Here is a 21,604-nt window from a genome sequence, read left to right on the forward strand (position 1 = left end):
CCACCCTCACAGGGAAGAATTTCTTTCTAATATCCAATCGAAACCTGTCTTCTTTCAGTTCGAAGCCATTCCCCCTTTGTCCTATCACCACATGTCCTTGTAAAAATGTTGAAGAGGAGCCATGAGCTTTGAGTGGTTTTGGAAACAGAGAGGTGTCCTCAGACTTTCTGTGATGTGTCTTCAGAAGAGCTTTATGTGCTCAGGGACTCAGCAACCACCACATCCCGTCCCCTCAGGCTCTTCTAGACCTCTTAGATCCTCCAGTGAGATAAGAGAGGAAACAAAAACATGTGGAAAGGATGAAAACTCCCCCACCTTTTGTCCAATTAATTTTTACCCAGGGCTTCTGTCATGGCCTTTGTCTCTTTATTTTTTGGGGAGTGGTGGTGGTGACAAATCTCCTCAGTCCACCTTTTATTTTTTGGACATTTCCTGCATAAGCTGTTCCATGCTTTTCACCTCATACTTGAATTTTCGGTTTTATTTTCCCCATCAAAACACTTTTTGCTGTCACTGGCACCTTGCAGCTGTAATTTCCATGGAGTATTTTGTGTCTGTTTGGTTTGGATGGCTTCCCAAAGCTTTGAATGTAGTGCAAGCAAACAGTGCAATAGAACATTTGAAATACAAGTTCTTTTGGACCTTGTCCCAACTCCATTACAGAGGTCTCCTTCCTTTTATGTTTATTTTCAGAATGGCACTTTCTTCAGGCTGAAAAAGGTTTCTGAGGCAAAAAAATACCAGTTAAAAACCTGGCTGATGGCTACAAAGGGCAAGGAGAAACAATTCTCAAATGTGGATCCTGTTGTTTATGTAGAGTCAAGTCACTAAAAACACCCACCAACCAGTAAAATAATGGGACCAGCGAGATTAGACAAGCTTGGATAGAGAATATAAAAAATCAAGTGTGGGAGTCTGTATTTCCACTCAATATTGCACCTCTGTATAATGACGTTGGAATGGGAATTCCTGTGTGATGGAAGTTCTGTGGGCATTGCTGTCACCAGCTGAGAGCAAGTACAGCAGAGCAGAGTCTGTCTCTCACCTCACCTTATTGAGACTTAAATATTTTTATACCTGATAACCACCTTAATTCACGTTCATCTCGAACAGGGATGCAATTATACGACATAATTACAGTATTCCTGTGCAGAGCAGTAAAATGAAGCACAACGCAGATGTATCTTTTGCATGCTCTTAATCAGGTGTGAACTTGGCACCTGTTAGTTCCTTGTTCCCATTCCTGACTTTCGTCTCCAAAATGTGTTTACCTTCATAAACTCAGTGATGGATTTAGATTTGATCTGCCTGGAGACAAGATGCTCAGCCACGAGCCCTTGGTATGTGACAGGCCTCTGTTAATGCTCTTGCTTTCTCCTTCATCCTTTCTCTCCTCTCTTGAGTGATGGGGATCTGGTTATCTTCAAACCTCACTCTTAGGGCTGGGTCTAGCCTTGTTTATAAGTCCAGATTACTGGGGCTGAGTGGAGCCATCCTCACCATGGCCATGGAGAGAGGTAAAAGAGAGCAGCTGACCAGAAGGAGCGAATTTCAAGTAGCCTGGCAGCTCTTGAACTGTCTGGTTTCGTGCTCTCCTGAAAGATTTCCTTCTAGAATTGTCACAGGAAGAGATGAACTGGGTCAGGACAGGTGTGTCCATGGAAAATGAACCAAATCCAGGCTGTTTTGTGAAGAACATGAGAAAAGAGAAAACAATGGGCTTCTCCCACTGTTTTCCCATGTTCCTTCAGTCAGAGGTGGTACATTTAATACCACGCAATGTATTTTTGTTCTTCCTTTTTTCCCCCTCCTTCTTTTCATAGTCCTGTTGCATTTTTAAGCCTGTGTAAGGTTTCAGGATGCACAACAGTCTGTGGCATGAAGTTCTTGCTCATTTAGGCTTTACATGAGGGTTACCTTCTTTCTTTCTTTCATTTCTGTTTCCTCCTGGATTTGCTTCATTACCCCACAGTTCTTACACTGGAAAAAAGAAGGAGAGGTTTGCCTTTTCCAGGTGACTCAGGAATCCATGGGATTCAACATTCTTTTCCCAGAATGATGAGACATTCTTTTCCCAACATTCTTTTCCCAGTCTGATGAGACATTAAATTTTCAGTTCTTCTACTGTGTTAGGAAAAAAGCAGTACAATTGGATAAAATGTTGAAAAGACTGATGAAAATGATAAATTTAAAGGTAAATTTTCAGGGATTTTTAAAATCTGTTGTATGTCTGTGCTTCCCAGGAGCTGCAAACTTCCTCCACTCCCTCTGTCTACTGGAAAGTAGGCACCTCCTGTGTATTTTGACTGGCTCTTCGCTCTTCACTGGCTGTACTAATTTAGGTCTCTCCCAGTAGCTATGGGTGCACACTGAGAAGTGAGGGTTGATCTCTTCTCCCAGGTAACAAGTGATAGGAAAAGAGGAAATAATCTTAAATTGTGCTTAGGGGGGTTTAGATTGGCTGTTAGGGAAAAGATCATCACTAAAAGGCTTGTCAAGCATCCAAACAGACTTCCCAGAGAAGTGGTGGAGTCGCCATTCCTGGAGGAATTTAAAAGATGTGTAAATGTGGCACCTGGGGAGATGATTTAGTGGTAGCTTTAGCAGTGTCTGGTTGGACTCAGTGATCTTAAAGGTCTTTTCCTGCCCAAAAAATTCTATGATTTAGGTGCCTTAATTTGCAGCTGTTTCCCATTCTTCTGCCAGCACAGAAGGCTGTGCATCACCAGTCAGATCTTCCAGGCCCAGCCAGGCCTCACGGGACATCTGAGATGGTATTTGGCACCCACATTTCAACAAATGCACCCTACACTGTGCGTCCTGTCTTCACCAGGGTCTTACATACAGTTCATAGTATAAAAAATACAGCCTCTTTCTTGGTGGAAAAAAATGCAGTCTGCATTTTTAAGGGCAACTCTTCTCCCCTGTGCAGGCTTTGCCACTCAGCTGTTTTGCCTTGGCTCGCTCAGGGCTTGGCGTTCCTCTCACATGAGTCACGCGCTGGAGCAGAGCTGCTTTTCCTCCCTGATATTTGCTCTGGGTTCCCTTTGGTCATGTGCTACACGAGCTAATGAGCAGGAAGGAGGAGTCCTCCAATGCCCGGTTGTCATGGTTTAGTATAGTTTGTGTTTTTAGTAAAGAGGGCATCAGCCATGGAAGTGATTCTCTTGCAAAGACGTGCTTACAGCTTCCTCTATGACCTGACAGAACCTATCAGCTGGCTAGTTTGAATATTGACAATTTTTTAAGCCACTTTTAAAGACATTTAAGAACAAACAGAGACCGGGAAAGCTCCCTTGTCTTCCGGCCGTGGTGCGGCCCGGGTCCATCCGCGGGCCCCCCACCGCCCTCCTCCGGCGCGATGAAGCGTGCAGACATCAATCCTCTCCCGAGTCAGAGGAAGAGGGAAGGTGAAGGCATGTGAAGAAAACGCCATAAAGACACCAAAGTCAGTGAAGCAGGAAGAGCTGAAACCCTGAGGGAGGAGAAAGAGGAGATGTTTCGAGCTTAGAAGTTGAAATTTTGTTGTAAAGCTATGGTGGTGATGGACTATGATATATCAGAGTACCCGTTGTAATTTCATGAAAGCATGGGGGGGTGGAGCATTCAAACTGTACTTGTGAGCAAAAGTACCTGTGCTGAAATAAGCAAATGACAGTAGCTGTAATTTGATGAGGACCCTTGCTCCCAAGGAAGGAGAAGACCTCTATTCCTAGAGCTGAAAGTGATGAGGACCCTTGCTCCCAGGGGAGGAGGAGGGCCTCTATTGCTAGAGATGAAGATGCTCCCAGAGATGGGTGAAGAGAACCTTTGCTTCTGAACAGCTCAACCTTAAAATGATACCCCAGTAGCTCAGGATTGGACCCTCGAAAGCAGTTGTGGGGAAAGCTGTAAGTCAGGGGAAGGGAAGAACCAACTCGGGTGGCTGTCTTGTTGTGATACTGAAGCCATGAGAGAACTTCTTGTGGAGATGTCTCCATAGCATGAGCAAGAGAGACTCCTCTCCCTAAGTGAACTGAACAAGGTTATTATAGAGGTGGTAAACTGATTGAAAATCACAAGGGATGTCTTTTTACATTGTCAGTGGGAGAATGGGGAAAGGTGGGGGGAGGAGAAGCGTTCTGACGGTTTGGTCTGATTTTTTTTTCTTTCTTTTAGGTCTGTTAATAAACTTCTTTTTCTTTATATTCTTTTAAGTTTTGTGCCTGCTTTGCTTTCTCCTAATTCTTATCTCACAGAAGCAAAATAAGTAAGTAATGGATATTTTGAACCAAACCACTACACCCGTGAACTGGGAAATTGGCTGAAATAGGGCTTTTTAGGATCTCTTCATAACTGATCAGAGGCTGTGTCAGAGCAAACCTGGCCAACACGGTTTTCTCAGCATGAGGGTGGATGTACTCCAAAATATTTGTCATTAGGGTGAAAGAAAGATGAGAAGGGGATGAATTTAGCTCTCCACAGGCTGCCTCGGGCTGGTAGCTGTCTCTTCTGTCTCCTTAGCAAATGCTTTGTGAGTGGAGCTGGTCTGGAGAAGACAAACTCCTTTGACAGCACATATTTACACACCCAGATGCTCCGTGTTCGCTGTCTTGTTGTCCTGGCCTGTAAAGCCTTCAAACGAGGTGAAATCTCTTTTCTCCTGCTATGCTAATCCTGTGCTCTCTTACCACACTCTGCTGCAGGCAGGAGACGTGGCAGGAGGCTCTGCTCCATCGTGGAGCATCCCCGGCTAATGTGGGTTGGTTGTTAGCATGTTTTCTGAGGATTTGTTGCTGTGTCTTTCTGCTGCGTCCTGGTGAATGTCCGTGGTGAAAAACATCTCTACTGCTCGTTCCTCTTCCGTCCATGTTAATATCCATCCTGTTGCCTTGTTGCAAGCAACCCCAGCAATTCCTTGCCTCTCTGTGACTTTGTGTCTACTGTGGAGCATTCCTTACTTTAAAAATATTTTTTTTTAAATGTTTTTTATTTGAGGAGGGGGAAAGTTGAAATAATCATGGTGCTCACTGGGCTTCGCTCCTGGCTTAGGGAGATTGTGTTGTGGTTTAAAAACACAGGCAGAAACTCCTGTGAACAGCAGATTGGTGGGATTTTAAGAACCCCTCGAAAGAATTAAGGGATCAACCATGTTCTCTGTCAGTGAGGGGTTGAGGCAAAAGCGAATGAGTTGGAAAATTGACTGTAGTTTTGGTTTTCCTCAAATATGTACAATGGCAGGTTCACTGGAAGATTTTTAGCAAATTCACTTTAATCTGGCTGGAAAATTGGCTCACAGCCACTGCTGACTCTGGGCTGTGATTCATGAAAATTTCTTCACTAAGAGGGTGGTCAGGCACCGGAACAGGCTGCTCAGGGAGGTGGTGTAGTCGCCATCCATGGAAGTGTTCAGAAGGCTCGTGGAAGTGGCCCTTGGGGGTTTGCTCGTGTTGGGTTAGTGGTTGGACTCAATGATCTTAGAAGTCTCTTCCATCATGATTCTGTGATCTGTTGAGTTAGATAACTGACCTCCATGATCTCCCACAGTCTTGGTAGGAAACCTGCAATGAAGATACCAAGTTGTTTTGTGTTTCTTGACAAATCGCAACCAAAGGTAGAAGTAGATTCTTTATTTCCCACTGTGCCCTATGTCTTCGCCAGACCATGCTGCTTCTCATTTATCCTTTTGCAAGATTTATTTATAATGTGGCTGGTGGTGAACGCTGGTGTAGGGGAGAGCATATTCTGATTGTGCATGTTGAGTAACTATATTTCTGCTTTGGGAAGTGGAAACGAGTTATGTTTGGTGATGGAGGAGCAGGATCCTGGGATTTAGGAATCTATTACTTTATTAATTCACCCATTTTGCTCTGCATCTTCCTCTCCTAAGAAATTGCAGTTTTGTCTATCAAGATGTTCCTGTGGACTCAGAATTTGTTGCCATCCTCAGATGCATTTTTCACTATTCTGTTGAAATCCAATATAAATTTATAAATGCCATTTCTAATTTTGTTAAGCTGACCTAGTGTGGTGCAGTTGGTCTCTGTCCATTCGTGCGTGTACATCTTTTATAATTAATAAGTTTACTCTAATGTCAGAGTAGCAAACTAGACACCAGTTCCCTCTTTCCTGTGTTCCTTCTCCCTGTTTTTTATTACAGCAAATAGACATTAATATTCATCTTTTGTAAGCAGTGAAAAGGCAGATGAAACCTGGATTTTGAACTGACTGGAAATTTAATTTTGCTGTTCACTGAAATATGTAATACTTCTGTGTTTGTCTAGCATATGGATAGATTAAGACTGTTCTACATGCAAGGTTCACAAAAAGTAGACAGCATGGCACAAAACGACAAATAGAAGAAGGCAATACAGGTAAAAATAGAAAGAAAACCCTTGAGGTAGAAGCAACAGAGTTTTGGAGCATTTGTATTCAGGCAATTCAGGTTTGAAGCTGTCTAGATCATCTTCTGCAGGAGCCAGAAGAAATGTTTAACTGTTGTATTAATGTCAGTTTAAAAAATAGGAAGGATGACATCACATCTTGATCAAAATGAGCTCAGAGTGACCTGGCACTAAGTCATGTAAGCACTGCCATGATATAGCCTGGAACAGCAGAAAACATTACACACAGCTCAGTGCCCAAAAGATCTTTGGTCTCCCAAACACTTGGGAGCCTCCTTTTCTCTTGATCTGAATTCCTCAGTAACACAGCATCCTGATTGCTTTTCCAGGAATAAAAGTATTTGGGTCCTGAGGGCTGGCCTTGCTTGTGCCATCACTCTGTCATTTATCACCCTCAGCTGCTGCTTTGGGGAACCAAACTGTCTTGGGGTGTGCTGCCTCATGCTTTGAGGCTGGAAGGCATCCATCTTTCCATGGCATCTGTGATCCTTTTGATGGAAGACTTTTTCTAGCAGGTAGTTTTGCTCTCAAGAAGTGTACACAGCTTAATTGGGAGGGGGGGAGCAGGGGGGTCTGTGAATCTGAGATTCCCAAGGTAAACAGAACATATCCAGCCCTTCTCCTTGGCATTTGCCTAAGGCCAGCCTGTCTCTGGTGCCTCGTAGCAGGGTTTGAAGCCTGTCTTCTGTTCTCTTGTGAGAAGATGTGCAGTCAGGTAGATTTGGAAGAAGAGTCTGTGTATTGAAGTGGCAGCTGGGACTGACATGAAAGGAGAACAGCAAGCTTCCAGATTGCTTTCCTTGCCACTGCTCTTCATGTCTGATGTGCAGACGTTGGTGTAACGTGAAATGTGTACAGATGAATTGCATCCATCCCTTCCTATCTGTGTTGCTTGTGGTTTCCTTCTCCTTTATGTTTCATGTCAGTCCATCAGACCTGAAGCCCTCTGACATCAACATGAGGTCCTGCGTGGAGGCATCCAGAGCTTGGTGGGGTTGGAGGTGCATTTTGATGGACAGGAAAGGGTCTTTTCTACCTGATAGGTGCTGCTATAGCTGCAAATCTTGGGGATGACTGAGTGATGAAAGAAGGGGATAGACAGGAACTGTTCCTGTTGGCTTTGTGTGGTGTTGCTGAGCTGGATGAAAAATGAGATTGAGCAAAGGGTGCAATCAGATGTGCTGAGAGCAGACAGAGCTCTTGGTGTCATCGCAATTAGAGGCCGAGTGAACCGGCTGTCTCTGTTTGTGGCTGGTGTGTATCTCCATAAAATGTCATGGATGTCTTATCTCGCTGTCTCTGACTTTGCAGCCTGTCCTGATCCTATCTCTTCCCGGGACAAAATGCTCTGCTGCTGGAGACACCTACAGTGGCAGCTATTCACAGGAAAGGAAACCAAATCCATTAGGAAGTGATCAGGTGCTTTCCTCAAATAAGGACTTTGACGAGGAGGAATGCAAAAAGAGAATTTTTGTCATTGTTTCTTAGCAAATCTTGAGAAGAGCAGGAGCAGCTCTTTTCTGAGATAATCTCTGCTGGTTTTACTTTGCACCTACTCCACAATGCCTCTGGGCCATGGGCATTTGCTCTGCTCTGTTGTGCACTTCAGTGAAGGACGGGAGACGAGCACGGTTCAGGGGGTTGGGTCAGGCTGTTTACAGTCATTGGTGATGTCACACCAGTCAAGTACCACAGAAGTGTCTCTAGAAGCTTCTGGAAGTCTGTTTAATTTGTACAAGATTATGGATATTATGCCCTGGGGGTTTTATTGTTGTTTTTGTTGTCATATTTTGTGTCTTGTCAACCTAGGCTAGACAGTGAGGTCCTCAGGCTGTGGGGACAGGGATGACTTCACTCTTCCATCAGCTTTAGAACTCAGCTGGGAAGCAAAGTGGGAGGAAATATCTGTGCTGCTGCACCCCCAGTCCTGCTGCAGGCAGGGCATTGCTCCTGACCACCCTCCTGCCAGGCATTTCTGCAGCTCCTGAGCACTGCTCTCCTCTCCTTGCCTGCGCAAAGCCACCCAGGGACATGACGTTAATATTACAAACTACACAAAAGATCCAGAAGGGAATAAATTACCTCAAAGGCCCAGGGTGAAAAAGAAGAAAGTCGTCCCCTCCAGCTACTCTGATTGACCTCTGACGGTTGTGTTATGAGGCACTCAGGGATTTGTGCAATGACACCAACTCGATGCTGAAACCATTGAGTAAAAAACCAACAAAACAAGGTGATTCAACAACAGAGCTTGTTCATAAATTCAGTCTCTGGGAGAAAGGGAAAAGAGACAATTTTGCAGGTAAATTCCAGGTTTATTGAGTTTTGTTTTTAATAATTGAGAGAAAATCTAAGAAAAGAAGCTGAAAAGCAGCATGTCTGGGACATGAGTGACAGAGTCAATCCTATGTGGAAGGCTTTGCAAATATGCCCTTTGATCTCATGACTTGGAAAAACTTTCATATTAACCAAGTGAGTCCTGATTGAAGGTATCTTCAATCAGGTCTCTGGTCATTGCAGGGGGATTGTTCTAGATGACCTTAAAAAGGTCTCTTCCAACCCAAATTGTTCCATGAGTCTCTTGTACTCTGCCAGCAGGAGAGCTCTGCATCTGTCTGTCAATTTTACAGGCAGGGAAGTGGAGGCAGCTGTATGGAAAGCAAGGAAATGCTGAGTATTCTTCCTTGTGGTTCCTGTGTAAACAAATCTCCCAGTGAGAAATGAAAGGAGGTCAATCTGTTTAGTTCATCTGAGGGGAGGTTAAAAGGCAAAAGAGAGATCAAACAGCAAAGTTTAAGAGTTGACAAGACAAAGCTCTCCTAACAGAGCGTCTGAGGCTGATCCTTCATTAACTGGAGCCTCAGGGAGGCTCTTATGGAAAGAGGTGACCCGGGCTGACCAGAGGATGTAGGGGTTGATGTGTAAAGATGATTTATGTGAAATGATCTGTAAGCTCTTTATGAAGGTCAGGCTGGTTAATCAAAGGATTTTATCTGGATGAAAATTCTCAGAAAAATATATCAGGTGGGTCATCCAGAAGTGGAGGTGTCATCATCAAAATGAGTTCTGAAGCCCCTGGTGAAGACACTTCTCCATCAGCAAGGTGGTGGTAGAGCTGGGAAAAGAGCACCTGGACAGGATGGAGAGGTGGGGCTGTGTGAACCCAGTGAAGTTCAACAAGACCAAGTGCAAGTTCCTGCACCTGTGTCAGAGCAATCCCAAGCACAAGCACAGGCTGGGCAGAGAATGGATTGAGAGCAGCCCTGAGGAGAAGGACTTGGGGGTGTTGGTGCATGAGAAGCTCAACGTGACCCAGTGACTGTGCCCTGGCAGCCCAGAAAGCCAATGCTGTCCTGGAATGCATCCAGAGCAAGGTGGGCAGCAGGTGAGGGAGGGGATTCTGCCCCTCTGCTCTGCTCTGGTGAGATCCCACCTGGAGCTGTTGGGTCCCCAACATAAGAAGGATGTGGAGCTGCCTAGTCCAGAGAAACCCATGAAGGGGATCAGAGAGGTGGAGCTCCTCTGCTGTGGAGACAGGCTGAGAGAGCTGGGGCTGTTCAGCCTGGACCAGAGAAGGTTCCAGGGAGACCTTAGAGCCCCTTCCAGTGCCTAAAGGAGCACTGAAGAGGGACTTTGGACCAGGATATGAAGTGACAAGACAAGGAGTAATGGCTTCAAACTGAAAGAGAGCTGGTTTAGATTTGATATTAGGAGGAAATTCTATATTAGGAGGGTGGTGAGGCCCCAGCACAGGTTGCCCAGAGAAGCTGTGGATGCCCCATCCCTGGAAGTGTCCACGGCCAGGCTGGATTGGACTTGGAGCCACTCCTCTGAGTTTGGTGGTACCAGCAAACTTGCTGAGGATACCCTGCCCCATCATCCAGGTCATCAATGAAGATGTTAAACAGGGCTGAACCCAGTATTGTCTGGTTTTATCACCTCCAGGTGCAAGAAGACCTTTCTCCATGTTGCCTGTTCCCAGAGGTGCTCCATCCTTCCTCATAGGCTCTCCCAATGTCTCAGTTCATCTTTCCAGCTTTGGTTTAGAGCTAGTCCCTTGTCTTGCCCAACAGGAGTGTAAAGAATGTTTTCCTCCCTGTCTTTTTGCAGCAGCTTTGCAGAACTGAAGGATTAAGTCTTCCCATCAATCTTCCCTTCTATAGGACAAGCAACCCCATTTACTCAGTCTTTCCTATCAGGTTATGTTTTCTTGACCTGTTGTCATTCTCTGAGTTCCCTCCAGACTCTCTTCAGTCTCTGACAAAATCTTTGCTGGAGCCTGTTGCCTACAGCTTGTTGCCTACTCCTCAGTGTGGGGTCAAGCAAAAGGTTTGCTTCCCTTGTCGAGAAGATTGTAATCCTATTTACACATCCCGTGATGATGCCTGCCACTGTTACAGGAAATGTCACTGCAGATCCGTGTTCAGCTTGAAGTCTGTGGCATCCATCCATCCTTCTCTGCAGCACTGGCCAGCAGCTCCCCATCCTCTGTTGGTGCTTTTGTTTACTCTTTCTAAATTCAGGCCCCTGCAGTTGACCTGGATTATGCAGCGCCTTATTTTCTTTGTTGCACATCACTTCTGGTTTGTTAAGATTGTTCTGGAGGCTGGAGCTGTCATCTAACTCCCCTGTTGGGTGCTGTGTGTGCGTTTGACGAGGATAATTCCTGTTCCATCATCCAGCTCACTGCTCAAAATACACATGGGGAGAGCAGAGTATGGTGGACGCCATACAAAGATTGTTCTTTGGTTATGGCAACAGTCCACTGGGAGCATTTAATGGCTTTAAACTGAAAGAGAGTAAGTTTAGATTAGGTATTAGAAAGAAATTGTTTACTGTGAGGGTGGTGAGGCCCTGGCACGGGTTGCCCTGAGGAGCTGTGGCTGCTCCATCCCTGGAATTGTTCAAGGCCAGATTAGATGAGGTTTGGAGAAACCTGGTCCAGTGGAAGGTGTCCCTGCCCATGACAAGGGGTTGGAACCAGAGGATTTTTAGGGCCCTTCCAACAGAAACCATTCAATGATTCTATGATTTTTCTGATTTAAAAAAAAAATAAAAAAAATTCCCTGCACCTCCAATCCATTTCTTTGGCCATGCAAACGTGACAGCCTAACAGGATAATATCAGCTGATTCTCTGCTAACTTCACTACCTGCTAACTTCTATAAAGAGTTGAAGGTTGATTTGATATGACTTCTTGCTGACTTAAAATGGGCTGTCATTCTGGTTTCCACCATCACATACTTTCAGTGGCTTTATTCCAGTGTTTTTACAGGAAATGGGAAAAAACCTTGTGGGTTTGCAATTTCCTTACTCTTCTTTTCTCCACCCGTTTAGTAAATAGGCACAGCAAGTGTCCTTCAGTCTGCCAAGAGGGCCATGAACTGCCCTGATGCTGCTTCAGGTATCACAGGAGGAAAATTGCAGAATCCCAGCGGTAGGAAAGAACCTCTGGAGGTCATCTCGTCCAAACCCCTCCTGAGAGCAGTGTCACCTAGAGCCGGTTTCTCAGGCACATGATCAGTCAGGGCTTGAATATCCCCAAGGATGGGGACTGCAGCCTCTCTGTGCAGCCTGTGCTGATGTTTGATGACTCTCACCATAAAAAAACCCCCACAAAATAAGCAAAAAAGCCACTCCAACCCCAAAACAAACAGGTTTTTTTTTCTTTTTGAAGTGGAATTTCCTGTATTTAAATCCCTCTTGCTTCTTGTCCTGTCACTGACCACCACCAGGAAGACTCTGGCTCCATCGTGTTTGCTTCTTTCCATCGGATATTTTTACACCTTAATACCACCACACCCTTCTCCTCTTCAGGGTGAACAGTCCCAACTCCCTCAGCCTCTCTATGGGAGGTGCTCCCATCCCTTAACCATCTTTATGGTCCCGCACTGGATTTTCTCCAATATGTCCATGTCTCTCCTCCTTTCCCATTTTTTTCCAGTATTGTCTGGAAAGAAATGTCCCAGCTCATGTCTTTCTCAGCCAAACTCAAATTTAAATACATATCACTTGTCTGAAGTGCTGCTGTGGTTTAATTCCAGCTGGCAAATAAGCTCTCCACAGCCATTCCCTTGCCATCCCCAGCAGGTTGGTGGAAATGAAGTGGATGAGTGAAAGTGAGAAAGCTTGTGGGTTGAGATAAGAACAGTTTAATGATTGAGACGTAATAGTAAAATAATAATAATAATAATAACAACAAACCAATTTCTTCCATGCTATAATCTCACCTTTCATTCCCACCACTAATGCTGCCCACCCATGTATCTCTAAATGGAGACTGATGGGTGTAGAACTCTTAAATAATTTTGCCTGCTTGGTTTTACCTGCCAGTATCTTTCCTAGTCCAAGAAATATGGACCAACTCTTTCCTTGAGATCCTATATCCTACTGTTCTAGTCATGGCATGGTTGGCTTCTACAGGATATACAAAGCAAGAAGTAGTTGAATTCATTAAAATACGAATTCATGCCCCTGGCAGGATAGTTGTCCTTTTAGTCTGGCTTGGATGTGGTTATTCTTTTATTTGTATTTTAGGTGATGAGGATAAACCTGTGATAAAATCTTTTTTTCTTCTTTCTTTTTCATTTTTTTTTTCCCTCTGTGTCTAGTACGTTACGAAATGCTTGTTCCAATTTGTACAAACTGCCTTCACAGTAAATTGGACACGTCTCCCTGAGGAGCAGTAGACAAAAGAGTTGGGAAGTGCCATGGGGATGGGGAGGGAAATGCTTTTATTGCCAATCAAATTAAAGGCATTTAGATCTGCTCTTAAATTTTCCTGTAAATATACTACTGTGGGGTAAGAATGTGGCTCCAGAGCTGTGTGAATAAGGGATATTTCAATAGCTTGGTAGGATGGGGTGGGAGGTGCCTGCTGCTAAAAAGATTGGTTAAGCTACAATAAAATATTTCGTTTTCAATTCTTTCTATTTTTCCTCCCTAACAAGGAGAAAAAGCTTTAAAATGGAAACACGTCCTGAAAATGATAAATCAACATGAAACACTTGGAGTGCTCTAAAAGCCCTGCTTCTCTCCCCCTTTCACACCACTCTGTTGGAGAAAAAATAGATACATTCACTGTTTGCCAAAACAACACTTGCCCAGTTGTAATCAAGTCATTTTACAACAGGGTGTAGAATTTTACTCCATGTTTGTTGTCTGTGGCCTTGGGGAAGTCATGGCAGGAAATGTTTCCACTTGCTTATCTCTAAAGAGACAGGGTGGGTAAGGAACAATCTCTGTACAGAGGCAGTTCCCAAGCTGTTTGGTTGTCCCACATCCCTGCTTGCAGTGGTCTTAAACTGTGGGAGATAAAGAAAATAAGATAATTCCTTATCTGTGCCCAGAGACTTTCTTGTAACCATCTTTCATGTGCCCATATTTTCCCAGGTAAGAGTTTTGCTGGATCTTGGGTTGCATTTTGTGATGAAGGTTGTGTTGGTAGTTCTGAGCTCACCTGAGACCTGGGAGAGCTAAGGTTTGTTCCCAGGTCTATCACAGACTCCTCAACTAAATCTTCAGCTGCTTCTTGTAATGTTTTGTGGTTGTGATCAAGAATTTCCATCAAGACACCACAGAATCACAGAATGGTTCGGGTGGGAAGGAACCTTAAAGATCATTTCATTCCAACCCCCTGCCATGGGCAGGGACACTTTCCACTAGATCAGGTTTCTCCAAGCCCTGTCCAACCTGGCTTTGAACACTTCCAGGGTTGGAAGAGTCACAACTTCTCTGGGAAGCCTGTGCCAGGGCCTCACCACCCTCTGAATATAGAATTACTTCCAAATATCCAATCTAAACCTACCCTCTTTCAGTTCAAGGCCATTACCCTTTGTCCTATCACTCCATGCCCTGCTACAAAGTCCCTCTCCACCTCTCTTGAAGACCCTCATGAGCTACTGGAAGCTGCTCTAAGGTCTCCGGGAGAGAGTACAGTTGTAGGGTGTATTTCCATGGAGCTCATGGTTTTACAGTTTTACACGGCTGACACGATGGGTTGTTTTGCTGTTGAGTGTCTCGCAAATCCGTGATTTACAACTTTGCTCCTTGGTTCCTCCTGTTTGCTCCATTTTCCGTCTCCTTGAAGCACACTCCGGTACACACCCTCACCCTCTCTCTGACTGCTTGGGCTTCACAGCTTGGCTTCCATAACTTTGGGCTGAAGGCTGTTTCCCTAAAATGAAGGATTTCTGGTCGGGGGGCACCTGCAGCCTCTCAGATGCCAGTTATGTGTGGATGTGGTACACTGAGGCTGGCTGGGGATGCTGTACTCTGGATTTACTCCACTTTTAATGGATTTAGCTCCCAACCATTTCTCTCTCAAGGTGGTTGCACTTTCATCCTCTTTCATGTGTCTGGCCCAGTTAAGGGAGGATGGCGAGTGATTTCTTTTGGTTCTGAAGTTTCGCTGGCTGGTGCATCTCAGCGCTGATTTTTTTGCTTGGTTTTGAAACTCTGAAAGGAAAAAAAAAGGGGAATGAAGTAGAACAGGTTCCTGAGCCATCAGGCTGTTCCCAGTACAGCGCAGAACTGGGATTTTCTGGTGCTTTACTTTCCATGGAGAACAAACCAAAGGAATAGCTGCAAGTGTCAGTCAGTGCATCCAAAAAGGGACTTTAGCCCTTTCCTGAGGTATCTATCAATGAGGACATCATGTGATACGTGGTCATGTGCCACAGAAAGTGGAGGCCATTCCCAGCTTTTTGCATGTCAGAGGGAAAATGGCTGGTCCAGAACATGAGAGATTTGAATATCCAAGCCCAGAATGAAGCACCGCAGCTCATGTCATCCAGCCTAATACCCCAACATGTTTCTCAGTACAAGAAAGACGTGGACCTCTTGAAGCAGGACCAGAGGAGGCCACTAAAATGATCAGAGAGATGAACCAGCTCTGCTGTGAAGAAAGGCTGTAGAGTTGGGGCTGTTCAGCCTGGAGAAGAGAAGGCTCTGGGGAGTCTTTAATGAAAGTGGCCTTTCACTACTTAATATAAGAAATATAAAGACAGACTTTTTAGCAGCACCTGTAGTGATAGGACAATGGTTTTAAATTAAAAAGATTAGATACAGAATAGTTATAATGAAGAATTTTATTTTATGGTAAGGTAAAACACTGGACCAGGATGCCCCATCACTGGAAACATTTCAGGCCAGGGAGGTTGGACTAGATGACCTTGAAGGGTCCCTGCCAACCCAAACCATTTTGAGTCTGCCATCACACCAAAGATGTTGCAATTCTTGTTGGATTGTAACCTTTTTTTGTGGTAGAACCACCTGTTTGGGGTGGTATTTTTATAGCCTTGGTGTCAGAAAGCAGAAGCTGGGTTTGGTCCTGTATCATTTCCCAGCTCATACAGCACCTTTATCTCTCCTCTTCCTTTGCTGCCATCATCTCCATGCCTTAGAGTTGAACTATTTTGATACCAAAGCGCTGGGACACTGCTGAAGTGCTGGAGGATGTCTGGGTGAGGCATTTCTGTGGATAAGGAGATGGGAAGGAGGAAGAAGTTGTCTTCCTCTGACTGCTGCATTTATTTCATTCTGCTTCTGCTACCTCAGGCCTTGCAGGCAAAATAACTCTGGCTCCAGTATTTCTACTGGAGGCCCAGGAGATTGTAGCAGCAAACTGTCTTTTTTGAGAGCTCATCAGGACTGCAGTGTGATGGATAGACTCCAACCAGCTGTGTACTGGTAATGTTCCAGAAGACAGCTTTACCGTTTTTTGATCAAGTGCTTAAGTCTTTGCCTTCTAGCTCAGGATCTCAAAGCACTTTGTGAACAGGGAGGAATTAAAAGTTGCCCTTTATCAGTGGAGAAAATAAGACACAGGGAGGTCAAATGGCTTGCTTGCCCTCAACATCATTTGTAGTCCAGACAACCTGGATTTTAGTGCTTTTAATTTTTTTGCAGGTGGGCATCCTGAAGTTTGGAGATTGCCTTGTATGTTCTATTTGCCTTTTCAGTCCTCTTTTTTTCTTGGACTGCTGGGGTTTAACTGACTTTTAACAGGGCTGTGCCTGTCTTTTTCTCTGTTTTTTAGGTTTGGAGTACAATCCCGCATCCATCACTATCCAGAAAATGTCTTATGGATCCATTGATGGGAGTGGATTTGGGAGCAGGAACCCATTTGGAGGCCCTTCGAGACAAGGCTATCAACCTCTCGGTGAAGTATTGATCCCTTGCTGTAATTTATTCCACCTGGCTCCCTGAGGGCTGAAGTTTGACTTGCTCAGGTTCAGTGTGGCTGCTGTATAAATATCAAACCCTCACCAGGGGTCATTTCTGACACTGATTTTCAAAGGTGAATTCCAAACTTGTTCAGTTTGATTTGTGTGATTGAGGCCCAACATCTCACCATGCTCAGGATTTGAGGCTGCAACATGGGAGAGCAGCACTAATGAGGGTTTTTGAGGAATTTTGGGGGACCAGAAGGAGAAACGCATAATATTCTCTAAATTGGCTTGTGTCTTTTCTCATCTCCCCATCACCTTTATAAGAAGTTTGTCTCAGTGGTTGTTCTAGGGCTGGCTGACGGTGGGAGTGGATGGGAAGATGTACAAAGTGCAGTGGGCTGTGCTTTCCCAGAGGATAACTTTGTGGTGGAAGCTGCTTGAACCTGAGACACATGCTTGGATGTGGCTAACAGGATCAAAAACTCACTCAGGAAATGCTCAGACCATAAACAGTGGCTTGCAAATGGCCGTGGATTCTTTCTTTGTGTCATTTTTTTAAGCAGACGCTAGACCAACTGTAGGGCTGATCTGGGCTTATCTACTCTGGCTTTCAGCAAGCCTTTTTATCTGGAACTTATCCTTCATTTTGTTCGTGGAGCTGGCTTGCTCTTGTAACATGGCAAAGAACTCTCTTTTCCTTTTTTCACCACGGAAGAACATTACCCCTCTCTCCACTTGCCTTTGATTTCAACTGGGCCATTCATTAACACAGCATGATTTGGTGTTCATGTTTTGAGGGTTGCAAATGTTCTTTGGGAAGCATTTCTTTGTTTTGCAAATAGCTGTTCTCCCTGGATGGAAATATGAAAAAAAAAAAAACCAAATACATAGAAGTTTCTCTTGGGTTCCTGTTTTCTTACAAATTTGGGTTTAATTTTAATTTTTTTTCTTTGAACAGGAAGAAGGTATTGAAGTAAGTGCAAATTGTCTGTTCAGTTGTGAATAGTGATTTTTAGGCTGTTCTGCAAGGCAAAATTAAAGGCATAAAAGCAAGGAAGAATGGGATACTTGGGCACAATCAAAGAACTGTAAGAAAAGAGAATTGAAATGTGGACTAGACAAACAATGAATCTCAGTGCATTGTAGCTTGGATTTAAAAAAAAATGAGTATTTATTGTGCTGTATGAGTAACCCACTGTTTTTAATGCAAATTCACAGAATAACTCAAGACACTTGAAATCTCTAAATATCTGAAGAGATCCCTCATTGTGCCCAGCTTGCCCACGGCTTGGCAGTTGGAGCTGTGATGCTGAAGGCACCCTTAGTGGATGGCAAAGAGGAGCTGGTGTGGAAAAATCAGCTTTTTTGGAACAGCCACGGTGTTGTTGGCTGCCCAGCAGAGCCTGTCCATGCTCTGGATTATGGCTGGGAGTTGAGTGCTGATTTCCACCAGACATGCACACATCCTGTCTGGTGGCATTGCCATGGACACATCTCCAGGGTCCTTCAGGGTGGATTTTCCCAGCCAGCCAAAATTGGTTGGTACCTTAGCTAAGCATCCCTGTGGAAGAGATTGTGAGGGGAGGAACCTGTTTGGTTCCCATTGGCCAAGGCACCTTGGAGAAGTTTCCTTTCTGTGTGTCTCAGTCAGAGGCGGCTTTGTTCAGCCTTGAGGAAAGAAGGCTTAGGGGAGACCTTTTCACCGGGTTCCAGCACTTAAAGGGTGGCTACAAATGAGGTGAAGACTCTCTTTTCACATGGAAAAGATGTGGGATATTGGTTTGAGTTACTCCTGGGGAGATTCAGTTATCAGAGACTCAGACAAGAGGAACATTTTTTTGCAGTGAGAACAATCAGCCTTTGGAATAATCTCCCCTGGGAAGTGGCAGATTCTTGAACGTTGGACAACTTTAAAGTTCATCTGGATGGAGTGCTGGGCCATCTTGTCCAGGCTGTGCTTTTGCCAAGAGAGGTTGGATCAGATGATCTTTGAGGTTCCCTTCCAACCTGTGGATTCAGAATCAATTCTGTGATTCTGTTCTGTGCTCATCTGAACCTGGATCCCTTCGCCATGGGAGACTGACACATTGGATGCCTTTTGTCATACTACCCCCAAATATTGCCATTAATTAAGTGTCAGGAGAGGGTAATGCAACACTAATTATCTGCCTCCTGCTTCTCGATGATGGATGACTGGTTTGCTAAGAAAAATTGGCTTTTGTATTAGATCATGGTACGGCTGGAACAAAGGAGCGTGGCCTTCTGGCAGCATTTGTGTCTCTGCTCTCAGCAGGGGCAAACCTTGATGGGAATGTTCTGTGTGAGTTTTAACCTGTCCCTCTCTTTATAGATAATAAATAAATAAAAAACCCCAGGTATTCCTGCAGGTAAATGTCCAACAGTGGTCCAGTGGTAATACTCAATATCCAACAGATATTGAATCCAACAGAATCCCTGAGATACTGTGACAATAAAAGTGACAGATACGGAACTGCTTCATCTGTAATACAGAGAGCAAAGGAAAGGGGGCTTAGGCTTTGTTTGCTTTTGTTTAGTGAAGGGTGACACTGTGTAGTGGTTTGGTCCAAAATACTCAGAGGGTGACACTGCCATGGGGGTTTCCTCTGTGCCTATGCATCTGTTTGTCTTGGCTCTGGCTCCTCCATGCTCAATCCAAATGTGTTGCCAGGATGGGAAAGTTTAATTACTTGAAGGTGAGCCCTTGGCTCCGGGCTGATGTGATGATGGATGGACTCAGAGCCCATCCTCAGGCCATGTGGAAGTTAATCTTGCTGACCAGCCTAATTAGAGAGGTCCACAGACTTGATCTGTAGCAGTTTGGGAAAGAATCCCAAGGCAGTGTTTTCAGCAATTTGGTTTGCCCTGGACACCTTGGTGTCAGAAAACTCTAGTTCAGACTCTGTTTTTGATGGTGGATATCCAGGGTTTCCTGGTGAAAACAAAAACAAGTATTTTTTTTCACTCATTACTTTTTAATATCGGCAAGGTTTTGGGAGGAGTGAGAGGGAAGCTCAGCAGAATTCAGATATTCTGTAGCCTTAACCAAGGAGCACCCTAAGGTGTGTCACAAGCAGGATCACCAGGATTACCTGGAGTAGAGCACTTTGGCGGGGTGGGTGTGCCCCAGCCACGGAAGGACAGCCAGGAGTGGCACATGGACGCATAAGCCGTGTCCCTGCTTTGCAGTTGGGAGTTACAGCCTCCTCCAGCAACATCTGCTTTTCATATCCTCATTCTGATCCCCAAAATCAATGTAAACCTGTGTGTTCCCCTGTTTCCTTGTAGGAGCTTCTCTGGGATTCAGCTGGGCATTGGTGTTGCATGGACAAATTAGAAAGCAGGTAGTAGAAAGTTACTGTTTTGTTTTGGTGGTTTTTTTTTTGTTTGTTTTTGTTTTGTTTTGAAGTTTAAATCTGAGAAGTGGAAAAGATTGACTTCAAAAATATTATTTTTTAAGTAATGTGACATGTCTGAGATAAACAGAGACCAAACATTGTACAGCAGTAGAAATTAAACCCTGGATTCTTACTGTATGCAGCCTGCACTCTCTACCATGTTCAACCTATCTTCCCCAAACCATCTTTTTGTGGGGAAAATGAACAAAACCTGCTTTACACAAGGAGGCATATAGGTCAGGGAATTTAAATAGCTTGGATTAAAATGCCACAAGACAGGAAATTTTTAGCACTGCTTTTATTAACCTTACTGTAACCTGGACGTTAAATGCCAGCTCTGGAAAGGTGAGGTTAATTTCATATTCCCGCAGTGCATTGCTTCCAGTTGAGCTCAAGGGACTCAAGGGTCAGTGCTTAATTTGGCTGTGACTTCATTTGGACTATTTTCCCTTCAGTTTCTCCTGAAGATTTTGTGTGGGACACTGGCCAGGGTTCTACTCAACATATATCACATGAGTCTTTCTCCTGGTTGGATACGGTTGGTTATCTTGTCACTGAACAAAATGAGATTGGTCCCTGCAAGCTGTCCTTGGCACTGTTCTCTGGGTATAAATCACCTAATTATCATTTTAATACTTAACAATTGTTAAATGATTTTTTCTAACTTTTTTTTTCCTGGAATCACGTCTATAATTTTCTTTGCCCTCCCCTCTCTACCACTCACTGGCCTCTGTGCTGCACCAACCAGCTCTTGGGTGGAAAGTCATGTGCCAGTGCTGGCAGTGCTGTCACTGACCTGTCATGGAATTGTTTGGGTGGGAAAAAGCCTCTGAGATCCTCAAGTGCAACCGTTAACCCAGGGCCACCACTAAACCATGCTCCTAAGTGCCACATCTACACCTCTTTTAAATCCCTGTGGGGGTGGTGACTCAGGCACTCCCCCGTTCCAGGGCTTGACAACCCTCTCAGTGAAGACTTCTTCCCAAATATCCGATATAAATATCCTTCTTACACATGAACCACCCTTCTGTCCTCTCCAATCCTGTTTTCCTCGGTTTTCTAGAAGTTTCGGAAAGTGATTTGTCCTTAAAAAGCCATCATGGGGTTCGTGGTTGCCTCGAAGTTTGGCAGAGTCACAGAGCTCCTGTGCTCCATGGGAGGGAGATGTTCAGATCATCGTGAGCCTTTGGTGGGATGGGGATGGCAGAAGCTCTGTTTTGAACACAAAACTCACTCAAAAGCTCGGGTACAAACCAGCACCATGGCCTGACCACCAACGTGGCCTCTCTGCAGCCCCAGGTCTGGTGTCAAACCATGGGAAGGAATCCACTGCCAGCTCCATGTCTCGACACTGCAAAGTGCTGAAGCGCAGCACAAACTCCTGAGTACACAAGGAGTCCCCCTGAGGTTAATCAACACTGAGCAGCTGGTTAATCTTTTTGCTGTATTGGGGCCTGAGTGCTGCTTTAGTTTTGCATTGGCCTCTTAAATTAATTCCAGTACTTGGAATGCCTTGCTGAAGGGAACTTGGAACCTGGGGTCGTTGCAGTGTGAGGCATTGTCCAAAGGGTCTGGTGGGAGGTCCAGGTCTGGTTGTGGCAACTGTTCCTCACTGGGGCAATGAGGAACACAATCAT

At 44.7% G+C, this 21,604-nt stretch overlaps 1 protein-coding gene across 2 annotated transcripts in view; it reads left to right on the forward strand.

The window, feature by feature from the left end:
* TSNARE1 (t-SNARE domain containing 1) overlaps positions 1-21,604 on the forward strand; it is a 447,763-nt gene that overhangs the window by 69,665 nt on the left and 356,494 nt on the right. Inside the window, exons 2-4 of one of the 2 annotated variants that reach the window (XM_008643063.2) lie at positions 9,649-9,663; positions 10,067-10,073; positions 16,419-16,541. In XM_008643063.2, the coding sequence (XP_008641285.1) occupies positions 16,457-16,541 (85 nt within the window). In that variant the 5' untranslated portion in view covers positions 9,649-9,663; positions 10,067-10,073; positions 16,419-16,456. The remainder of the gene's footprint in view (positions 1-9,648; positions 9,664-10,066; positions 10,074-16,418; positions 16,542-21,604) is intronic. The other variant, XM_017746684.1, reaches the window with a different exon arrangement.

Source organism: Corvus brachyrhynchos, unplaced genomic scaffold, assembly GCF_000691975.1.
Source record: "Corvus brachyrhynchos isolate BGI_N302 unplaced genomic scaffold, ASM69197v1 scaffold89, whole genome shotgun sequence".
Lineage (NCBI taxonomy): Eukaryota > Metazoa > Chordata > Aves > Passeriformes > Corvidae > Corvus > Corvus brachyrhynchos.